This window comes from Oncorhynchus nerka, linkage group LG27 (assembly GCF_034236695.1).
Source record: "Oncorhynchus nerka isolate Pitt River linkage group LG27, Oner_Uvic_2.0, whole genome shotgun sequence".
Classification (NCBI taxonomy): Eukaryota; Metazoa; Chordata; class Actinopteri; order Salmoniformes; family Salmonidae; genus Oncorhynchus; species Oncorhynchus nerka.
This window is the reverse complement of record NC_088422.1, coordinates 22,695,137-22,706,434: the sequence shown is the minus strand read 5'-3', so window position 1 is coordinate 22,706,434 and position 11,298 is coordinate 22,695,137. Positions and strand designations below refer to the sequence as shown.

General features: G+C 43.0%; 1 protein-coding gene across 2 annotated transcripts in view; it reads right to left on the bottom strand.

The window, feature by feature from the left end:
• Positions 1–1,779: 1,779 nt before the first annotated feature.
• The window catches only part of LOC115111374 (AN1-type zinc finger protein 5-like), a 9,741-nt gene continuing 222 nt past the window's right edge, over positions 1,780–11,298 (bottom strand). For both annotated transcript variants that reach the window (XM_029637361.2, XM_029637359.2), the window contains 6 exons: positions 11,258–11,298; positions 6,581–6,745; positions 6,245–6,347; positions 6,054–6,130; positions 3,731–3,844; positions 1,780–3,315 (listed from right to left, as the gene is read on the bottom strand). The exon at positions 11,258–11,298 is cut by the window's right edge. In XM_029637361.2, the coding sequence (XP_029493221.1) occupies positions 3,167–3,315; positions 3,731–3,844; positions 6,054–6,130; positions 6,245–6,347; positions 6,581–6,745; positions 11,258–11,267 (618 nt within the window). In that variant the 5' untranslated portion in view covers positions 11,268–11,298 and the 3' untranslated portion in view covers positions 1,780–3,166. The remainder of the gene's footprint in view (positions 3,316–3,730; positions 3,845–6,053; positions 6,131–6,244; positions 6,348–6,580; positions 6,746–11,257) is intronic.

The following is an 11,298-nucleotide window of genomic DNA, read 5'->3' as shown; positions in this document are numbered from 1 at the left end:
ATAGACACCAGGAGGCGACGTATCATCACTTGGACATGTGTTTACATCAAACAGGCACCCTCATTCACACATACTATGTTATATTGTAGAACAGTGGTTCCCAACCTGGAGTACTTGGCCTATCCACAGGGGTTACTTGAGAAGACTCATGAGACCATATTTCAGGGCAGAGCAAAATTCAGTTAACGATAACCAAAAAAGCTTGGGAACCACTGTTGTAGAATACTGTAGATATCCTTGCGTCATCTCCTTCTCAAAACCGATTGGAGGATAAGGTCAGAGGGGTGGGACCTCATTCAATGGATTTTGAGAAGGAGTATGCAATTGAGATCTTCCCTATGTTAAGACGAATAGCATATTCCTTTATTTCCCAGTCAGTAAAGTGTTGACCTTTTAATCATGTTAATACAACACTTGATTTTCACAATTGGTTATTTTCCCATCCACTGATGTCTACATTTATTCCTTTTGTCAATCTTCCCCTCTTTCTAGCTCTCAATGACACATCCTGTGACCACTTCTATAATTTCAGTGGGAGAATTTTATGTGCATAGTCCTCGCTCTTCACCTCATTCTCAAAACCCATTGGAGGTCAGAGGAAGGACATCTGGCTCTCACCCGAAGGGTTTTTAGGAGGAGAGAATGCAACATTCTCCCAGTGACTGAAAGGAAGCTTCCTAGATGGCTACTGACATCCAATCCCTAAACCCTCCTGTAGAATTGAGAGGATTGTGTATAATGTCATATTGCTTCTAATCTAAAATGCAAGACTAAGCTATTGCCATACTGCTTATCCAATCCCTTCAGATCTACAGGAGTGCCTTGGGTGTAGAGGCTAGGGGTTGATTTGGAACAATCTCCTATCGTAGTTCCCCTAGATGTGTTCTTAGTCTACTGTGGGGAGTTAAGGTGCATTCATGTTAAATCCACATCTGTCACACTGAGCCAGCTTTCCAGACATATGCACACTCACTAACACATGGCAAGTGAAACAGACACACAAGACATTAGGGGTAGATGTGTGTCTGTCCCAACCCTCAGAGGTAGGCTACGGGACCTCCCCAGCTGTCCCTGGGTCAGGTTGAACAGAACACGGGTTCTCTGATCCTCATGTCCCACATCAGCTGTCCTCTTTCTTCTCCCTGCTCAGACAGAGGGGTGACGGTGAGGTACTGGGGGGGTGTTAAACTTAGTCTTCCTCACCCTCTCCCGGCCTCAGCTGCCAGCATGACACCATCTGCCAACACACTTCCCCAAGCATGTGACAGGTGTGCCTCCAAACAGTCTGACTGGCACACATTCACCTCTACCCAGGCAATCATTTTTCCTTAACCAACCTCTACTTGTAATGCTATAGCAAAGTTGAGCTCACAGGAGCAATAGGAAACAGATACACTGATGTGGGATCCTGATCCAAATTACGCTGTAATCTAAACCACCAATAGCAGGCTTTGTATTGTCTCTCTGTACAGTCTTTATTTACATGATACAATGCTGCTGTAATGCTGGGTAGCAAGATATGTAATACATGTTTTTTTGTACAAATTTGCATATAAATGAACAATCGGGGGGTAGCCCTCACATCCCTACAGGAGGACGAAAATAAGATTAACACAGCCTATTCCCCCCCCCCCAAAAAAAGACATGGCTCGATCAGACACAGACCCATAGTGGATAGAAAGCTGAAAAGAGAAGTTGTCTAACTCTGGAATCTATTTTTCAAACCATAGCTCTCCTGTAGCTTGTGCTGTTTAACCCATATTGCTTCAGACTAAGGTAGGGGGGAGGGGGGGGCACACACTGACCACCATGTGCTCACTCAAACTCACTCTTAACACACACAAGCATGGCTGGCTCACGTAGCCTAACTCCGTGTGCTAATGTCAGTAAATATGTCTGAGGATAAAACATTTTAAAAGGACCTAGCACTAGTCGAGTGACGGCAATTCATTCAGATATTTTGCATGGGTTGCGCTATCCCATTCAAACCCCCATATATCAGATGAAATAGACGGGTAGTGTCCAAGCCTCAGAACTGCACCAGGGTCAGTGTACGCAACCCTCTGCATGAGACCCAGTTGGGAGATTCTGATAAGTGCAGGCCCACATGACAGCTGGTTAATTAAGCGTTTTTGTCCCCGTTCTCACACCTCTTATAATGACTGTCGGTCATTTGATCAAAAGGAAACTGTGCCCGATGACCAGGTTACCTAAAAATGGCCTATCAAGGTAACCCCCTCACCTGGCAATAACGGAGTGATAAGAGAAGGCTTCACACGCACAATGCGATGAGGAGAAACATGTCCTGCTGCGAGGTAGGCGGGTTGGAGAAGCTTACGTGTCTTTGTCATGCAAGGGTACAACGCCATGTACAGACAGAGCCCTCCATGTAGCCTTTTGTGTTCAACACAAATTAGTGAACAGCTGTTTTCCCATGAATATGTTTGCATGCATGCTAGGGTAGCAGCTGTGAGAGAGCGCTGTGGCAAGGAAGCAGTCACACAGAAGTTTCTGAAAAAATAACCACATGCATTTTGGAACAGCTTTGCAGTTCGAGAGGTCATACCTTTCAGACAACTGACCCAACCAACTGATATGAACGGAGAGGAGAAATGGCGACAACTGAACTCTGCACGTGAATACAACTTCTGACAAAATGTCCATTTGGCAACAAAGTGGCCAAACAGCTCAGGGGCTGTATTCAGTGGGGCACAACGTTGTGTTTGTAAGTCGCTCTGGATAAGAGCGTCTGCTAAATGACTTAAATGTAAATGTAAATGTGATGGAACATCCAAATAGAAATAGGTTCCGCAGAACAGACATGCCTCTGACATGTTGAGGGGGGTGGATCATGTTGGCTCTATTTATGGCATTTCTATCCATCTCCAACATTCACTACGTCTCATTGACAGGTACCATGGGCTTCTTTTTAAAAGACAAACTGAAAATCGGCAAAGATACAGGAAAAACAAACATAATATATTATAAAAATAAAAAAACAAGACAAATAGTGATCGTTCATGCATCTCCCCCTCAGGCAAGGTCTCTTCCACTTTTCTCAAGGTTGTGGTTTTAAAAACGAGTCCGATATCCTTTTGCCACTCATGCCAATGTTCATGTCGAGGGTCCAATGATACTTCAGTCTTTGTGTGGATGGTTCTTAACCCTATATTCTCTGAATCTTGTCGGCGACCACTACAGGGTTCTCCTTGCGGATCTTGGCAGCTGCCTCCGCCTTGTAGTTGTAAGGGCAGTTGTGTTTGTCGGAGTACCGATGGAGCCCGCAGAACAGGTTCCCACAGCGACAATCAAACCCTGGGGTAGAGTTAAAAGGTCAGAGATAAGAGGGAAACCACTATAGGAACCAAACACCAACTCAATAAAAAATGTTTTACCTCTTAATAAGACCAGACACAGGAATAAGAGTTATTCTAAACTGCCTACATTGCAGTTTCCTTGTGCAGATTATTAGATCAATACGTGACATTGATGGGGTTCCTGCCACATTAGACACTACTTATACAGTCAAAGATCTGAGACCATCACAAATGTAGAAGTGGTGTTTTACATTGCATGAACCCCATCAATAGTCCATTTGTGCGACCGCAGTGTATGCGGCCTGGAACATGGCCAATCTCTTCAGCAAAAACGGCATTACGTCGTACATATTGCTCAATCCTGTCATCCCATTTCTTTGAAAAAGCACCACGTCCTGCTTTGGCACGCTCACCTGTTAGGCCCACCCTCTTGCGGCACATGAAGCACCTATTCTTCTTGGGATTGGGGGTGTCTCCCTTAGCCTCGTCACCAGTGGCAGGGCTAGAAGCAGTAGGCTCAGTCACAACTGAAGGAGAAAACAGAAAAGCACCCTAAATATACACTTCAGTCTGGAGATTCAAATGAAGAGTTTCTGTGTGTTAGCACTCTAGTGCAAGGACTAAGTCAGGGCCTAAATACACTGAGTGTACAAAACATTAAGAACACCTGCTCTGTCCATGAAAGACTGACCGGGTGAAAGCTATGACCCCTTATTGATGTCACTTGTTAAATATTCGTAAATGAAGGGGAAACAGGTTAAAAATTATATATGTTTAAGGCTCGAGACAGAATGTGCATTTGTGCCATTCAGAGGGTGAATGGACAAGACAAAATATTTAAGTGCCTTTGAACAGGGTATGGTAGTAGGTGCCAGGCACACCGGTTTGTGTCAAGAACTGCAACGCTGCTAGGTTTAACTCTAAACAGTTCCCCAATGGACACTACCGATCAACAGTTTGGGGTCAGTTATAAATGTCCTCGTTTTTGAAAGAAAAGCGCATCCTTTGTCCATTAAAATAACATCAAATTGATCAGAAATACAGTGTAGACATTGCTAATGTTGTAAATAACTATTGTAGCTGGAAACGGTAGATTTTCAATGGAATACCTACATAGGCGTACGTCAACGATAAAGAGGTGACTCCGGAGTCACCTCTTCATTGTTGACGTTGAGACTGGTGTTTTACGGGTACTATTTAATGAAGCTAACAGTTGAGGACTTGTGAGGTGTCTGTTTCTCAAACTAGACACCAATGTACTTGTCCTCTTGTTAAAAATAAATAAATAATTGTCCTCTTGTTCAATTGTGCACCGGGGCCTCCGACCCTTTCTATTCAGTTTGCACTGTTCTGTGAAGGGAGTTGTACGAGATCAGCGTTGTACGAGATCTTCGGTTTCTTGGCAATTTCTCGCATGGAATAGCCTTCATTTCACAGAACAAGAAACTGACGACTTTCAGAAGAAAGGCTTTTGTTTCTAGCCATTTTGAGCCTGTAATCGACCCACAAATGCTGATGCTCCAGATACTCAACTAGTCTAAAGGCCAGTTTTATTGCTTCTTTAAATCAGGACAACAGTTTTCAGCTGTGCTAACATAATTGCGAAAGGGTTTTCTAATGATCAATTAGCCTTTTAAAATTATAAACTTGGATTAGCTAACACAACATTCCATTGGAACACAGGAGTGATGGTTGCTGATAATGGGCCTCTGTACACCTATGTAGATATTCCATTTGAAAAAATCTGCCATTTCCAGCTACAATAGTTATTTACAACATTAACAAATGCCTACACTGTATTTCTGATCAATTTGATGTTATTTTAATGGACAAAAACAAGAACATTTCTAACTGACCCCAAACTTTTGAACGGTAGTGTATGTCAAGAATGATCCACCGCCCAAAGGTGGTTGCCAACTTGACAACTGTGGGAAGCGTTAGAGTGAAAATGGCTTGCTTTCGACACCTTGTAATGCCCATGCCCCGACGAATTGAGGCTGTTCTGAGGGCAAAGGGGTGGGTACTCTATATTAGGAAGGTGTTTTGTACACTCAGTGTATACACTAATGCTAAAGTTGGTCAAACAGAGCAATGTTTCCCTCTAGAAGTGTGTTTTTATACCAGGCTCTAGAAGTGTGTTTTTATACCAGGCTCTAGAAGTGTGTTTTTATACCAGGCTCTAGAAGTGTGTTTTTATACCAGGCTCTAGAAGTGTGTTTTTATACCAGGCTCTAGAAGTGTGTTTTTATACCAGGCTCTAGAAGTGTGTTTTTATACCAGGCTCTAGAAGTGTGTTTTTATACCAGGCTCTAGAAGTGTGTTTTTATACCAGGCTCCTAGAAGTGTGTTTTTATACCAGGCCCTAGAAGTGTGTTTTTATACCAGGCCCTAGAAGTGTGTTTTTATACCAGGCTCTAGAAGTGTGTTTTTATACCAGGCTCTAGAAGTGTGTTTTTATACCAGGCTCTAGAAGTGTGTTTTTATACCAGGCTCTAGAAGTGTGTTTTTATACCAGGCTCTAGAAGTGTGTTTTTATACCAGGCTCTAGAAGTGTGTTTTTATACCAGGCTCTAGAAGTGTGTTTTTATACCAGGCTCTAGAAGTGTGTTTTATACCAGGCTCTAGAAGTGTGTTTTGCCAGGCTCTAGAAGTGTGTGTTTTACCAGGCTCTAGAAGTGTGTTTTATACCAGGCTCTAGAAGTGTGTTTTGCCAGGCTCTAGAAGTGTGTGTTTTACCAGGCTCTGCTTTATCCTCTCTTGAGATGCTCATCTCTGTCATTTGTTGAGTCACTGGAAGAGAGCCTTGAATAGTTCTGCAGAAGGGGCAATTGATAGAAAATAATAAGTTAAAGACATGAGCAAAAAGTAATGAGACATCCATTGGATCACATGCTCACACACCACACACACACACACACACACCTTACCTAGCCATGTCTGCAGCAGAGCCAGATGAAGGGTCTACTTTGGCTAGACTGGCCTCTAGCCGCTGGATGGCTGAGGCATCAGGGGTAGGACTACCAACTGTTCCTGAGAGACAGCAAAAGTAAAACAACCTCAGGAGAAGATACTTTTAGGTTCAACAGTTCTCTCAACAGTGCAGCTGGTCCATAATGTGTATGCTAATTTTAGCAGACAGCAATAACTTCCCTATGCAATGTAATGCAGCTTTGGTGAGAGTCTGTTTTTGGGGACGACAACGAACTGTTTGGAGTAGATTTGTGTGTGTGGTCAGTAAGAAACAGGGTGGATGGGGAACTTACCCATTGGGCTAAGTTGGCTCAAGCCGTGGGTACCACTCTGCTGACGGTTCAGGTGCTCCTTGTAGCAGACCGAGCACATGCCGTTGTTCCTGGGGTTGCCATAGAAACCACAGCCAGTGGTACAAAGCACAGGCGTCAGGCTTGGCTTAGTCTCTTGGGCCATCGCTGTTGACAAATGGGAGCAAGGTATCTTGTTAGTGTGTGACAGCGCGTGTCCAAACCTTTGACTGGTACTGTAGGTGACTAAATGTAAGTGTGGTGGTTGGGCACATATATTTGAAAATAACACACCAGAAAGGAACAGAATAACTAATAAAGAAAATAAGCAGTTGAAACAAAAGGTTCCCACCACCGTTTCAGTAAAAAGCGGGGAGGTGTGGGGCTGGAGAAATGTAATCACTCAAATCCAAAGACAGAGCTATGGATGCTAGGTCTGACCATCCATGATATCAAAATGAGCTCTAATCATGTTGCGGCTATGCAGTGCTTGTTTACAAACATAGGAATAAAACAGGTTATACTTTGGGTTTTGATGGGGAATGACAGTTGAACTCAGCTCATGAGGCATAAGTTTTATATTCTTCAAGGTACATATCCATTTCTGAGGCCTTTTAAGCCCCCTCCATCTGTGCAGAGGTCATTACAATACAGTAACCCCTGGATTCATCTCTATTTTGAACTGATATGCTGTCAGGACACTTCAACTGGAAATTATCTCAATAAGAAACAATATTGTTGCTACGATCACATCAGAAGATATCCTCCTCGCAATCTCAAATACAACAGTCACAGGACAACTTTGGATGTCGTAAAGGACCATTTGTCAAAACTGAAGAAATATAGCTAGCTAACGATCTCCTTTTCCGCGTGGAAAATAAAAATGGACAGAGACTTGCTAGCTACGTTAGCTAGCTGGGATTTTCTACAAGGAATCTTCTTCCCCAAAAAAACTTCTCCCAAGTGAGTGTGACACCTACTCCCGTTGCCTGCTGCTTGGATTCCACCTGGCAACCTGTTCACCATCTGCCCTGGCCCACCTCTCCATCTGCTACAGGTATCCCCGCCACACTCCCGAGCTTACAATGGCCCCAAGTCGTTCTTGCACTTTATGCGATTTGCCTCATGACTCCTGCGTGCTTTGTTGACCAAGAACTTGCTTGTTTCCCCGAGTGTGGGAACAAACAGTCTGCCCCACAGTTGGGTACTCTGACTCGATTGGTTACACAGACTCTTGGCCTCCCATCCTATTCTAACCACCTCTCACCAGTTTTGTATTCATGTTACCGGACAAAATTGCTGTTCAATATGATCTTGTTGCCATCTAATGCACATTCAAATGTCATAAATCAACACTGCAGAGCACTCGCTGTCCTCTGTCGTGCCCTGATTGTATTACTTCTGATGATATATGGAAATGTACATGTACACCCTGGCCCATCTACTGTTGCTAGCCTTGATTCTGCCTTAGATATCTGCTTCACCGATTTCTGCTCTCGTAAAAGACTGGGTTTTCTGCATGTTAACACTAGAAGCTTATTACCTACAATTTATCACATTTTTTTTTAAATGTGGGTTTACAGCTCTAATCCAGATGGGTTGGTCATTACTGAGACGAGGTTAAGAAAATGTGTTTTGAACACTGATGCTAAGCTTTCTGGTTATAACCTTTTTCGGCATGACAGATCTTCCAAAGGCGGTAGAGTGGCAATATTTGCCAAGGATCACCTTCAGTGCTAGGTTGTCTCCACCAAGTCGGTTACAATTTGATTAGCTGGTTTTAAGCATTTAACTTTCAAATAGCTCTTTGCTGACTGATTGTCCTCCATCAGCACAGGCCTGCACCGTACCTGCCCTAAGCGCTCTCCTGGCCTCTTACACTAAGTCTGAATTTGTCTTGCTAAGTGACCTAAACTGGGACATGCTTAAACCACCGTCCTAAAGCAATGGGACTCCCTAAATCTTTTTCAGATTATTACCAATCCCACAAGGTATGACTCCAAACACCCAGAAAAGGCTACTCTCCTTGATGTTATCCTCACAATCAATCCTGATAGGTATCCGGCCGGTGTTTTCTGTAATGATCATTGTTTTACAGTGCGTGTTCATAATGGCTGCTCAATGAAACAACTTGTTCCGATTTGTCATAGACGTTCGCTAAAAATCTTTAATGAGCAAGCCTTCATGACTTGGCCTCTGTAAATTGGTATCGAATCAGCTTGATCCCTGGACCTTTTTTAATATTTTCAGTGGTTTTGTAAACACGCCCCCGTATAGAAAATGAGAGTTAAAAACTGGGCCAGCCCCTGGTTCGACCGTGATCTGGCAGAGTTACTCCATTTCAAGAATTCCATTTGGATAAAAGGCTCAGCACACACATACTCTGGCTGACGTGCTCTCGCTAGGGCAAATGAGAAATAAGTGCACTCAGGCTATTCAGAAGGTCAAAGTCAGTTACTTTGAGCAGTTATCCATGTGGGTCTAACCCTAATAAGTTCTGGAAAACAGTTAAAGATCTGGAGAATAAACCCTCCTCACCGCTGCCCATCTCTGAATGTTGATGATATGGTTGTTACTGACAATGAGCACATGCCTGAGCTCTTTAAATCATCACTTCATAAATCAGGATTCCTATTTGACTCAGCCATGCCTCATTGCCCATTCAACATTTCCTCATCTCCCACCCTTCTAATGCAACTAGCTCTGATGCTCCTCCCTCTTTTCCCCCTGCCACGCTACAAACTTACTCCCTGAAGGCGGTCACAGAGTCCGAGGTGCTAAAGGAGTGCCTCGGGCCAGATGGTTTAGACCCTTCTTTAAAGTTGCTGCCCCTTTCATCGCCAAGCCTGTCTCTCCTCTCTGGGGAGGTTCCCATTGCTTGGAAGGCAGCCACGGTGGGTCCTTTATTTAAAGGAGAGATCAAGCTGATCCTAACTGTTATAGGACCATTTCTATTTTGCCCTGTTTATCAAAAGTGTTGGGAAAAAAAATTGCCAATAAATCAACTGACTGGCTTTCTTGTGGTCTATAGTATTCTCTCGGGTAAGCAATCTGGTTTATATGTCAAATTGATGAAATTCCTCATTGTGCACAAGAAAACAGGAGAACAAACAGTGACAAGAACAAATTGAGACTTGTCCTCCTTGGCAGGAGCTGAGCATGTCAGCAAGACACTCAAGGCAATGAACAACCGGTAACTTCCCCAAGACGAAATAGGCTTCAACGCTTTGCAGGGACATTTACAATAAAGATATATGATAGTGCTCACAAAAATAAAGCTAAAATGAAACAGGTAGCACTTGACACCTCCAGTCCCTAGGGGAGCTTATCCCATTGTAGTCATGACCAAAACATGTCAAATGCTCTGGCCACAGCCACCACACACAAAACCTTCTGAGATGTCAGTTTTATTACGACCCTGCGATCAACAAACAATATGCCTGTAGTCTCCAACCCCCCACACAAGGGTTTCCTCGGAATTAATGGCTCAAACCACCCAGTTTATCATTTTAATCAAACACCAGCTAGGCTAATTTGTTTCGTGACTGTAGCCTATCCTACAGTTCATCACACCACTTGGGGGAAATGGCTTGGCACAATGTGTTTTTTATTCACGAGGATAGACCTAACCAAGGCTGCACAGATTTGCCTAGTTTTACCTCAAATGTCGCGAATACAACTAACAAGTAAGGTCTACTACAGATTATCGAATCTGAGCAGTGCCTTGTTTAGTTAGGTCAACCGTCATGGAACGCTGTCATGATGTTCACCAGCTGGCAAAACGCAGTATCTGGATTTTTAATCAGGCTAGGCTATCCAATGACTCATATCGTGGTCAGTGACATTAATCAACAACCTCTTAAGGAAACAAACAGCTAACAAAGAAAACACTGAAACACATTGGATGTGGCCCAAAATAACCGAGTCACGCTACAGTACAGCCATAAAAATGCTATCAAACAAGACCAAGCTAGACAAGAAACATCGCCGAGACCAAAAGCAATAATAGTGCTAGTAAGCCATCTTGTCACACACAATGTATTGTAACTAGATTAGTGAAGTAGCTAGCTAGACATCAATCAGCCACGTTTCGACCCTTGTTCTTTTGTGCCTTCTTTGTCTGTTACTAATCTCCTCCTGTTGTTTGGACGTCGTTTGATAGCTCCCATAGCGTTACTAGTTACCTAGAATGACTCTGCATACAATGTTAGCAAGGTAACCAGACAAAGAATGTCTACTCAATGTCGTGTTTAATGGAACATTCATTTTGTCGTTCAAATCTAACATGTTACTCATTTCAAAATCAATCGGTCAACTCATTCGATCAAAACTCGAACAATTCGGTTAGTAATAGCAAGGTAGGTAGCTAGCTGATAACGTACGTATTATTTTCAAATTATTTTTAGACAAACCACAAATATATATCACTAGTTTAACATTTTAAAAAATTATATAGAAAACCGATAGCATAACGTTCGGTTGCTGTAACGTTGGCGACCCTCCTCCCGGTCTTGTTTTTCCCCTGGCACAGCTAGACTAACACGTTCGAAGGCTTGTGATATTGTCAGTGAGGAACTTTCGCTCGCTAGACCTTGTTTACCAGGCATAAAGGATAACTAGGCTATCTCCTCTACAATACACACATTTATAAAGTTAATTGATATAAATAAAAATCCTTACGAAATTCCATGTTACGTTGATGTTGATCCAATTTTCGGTGT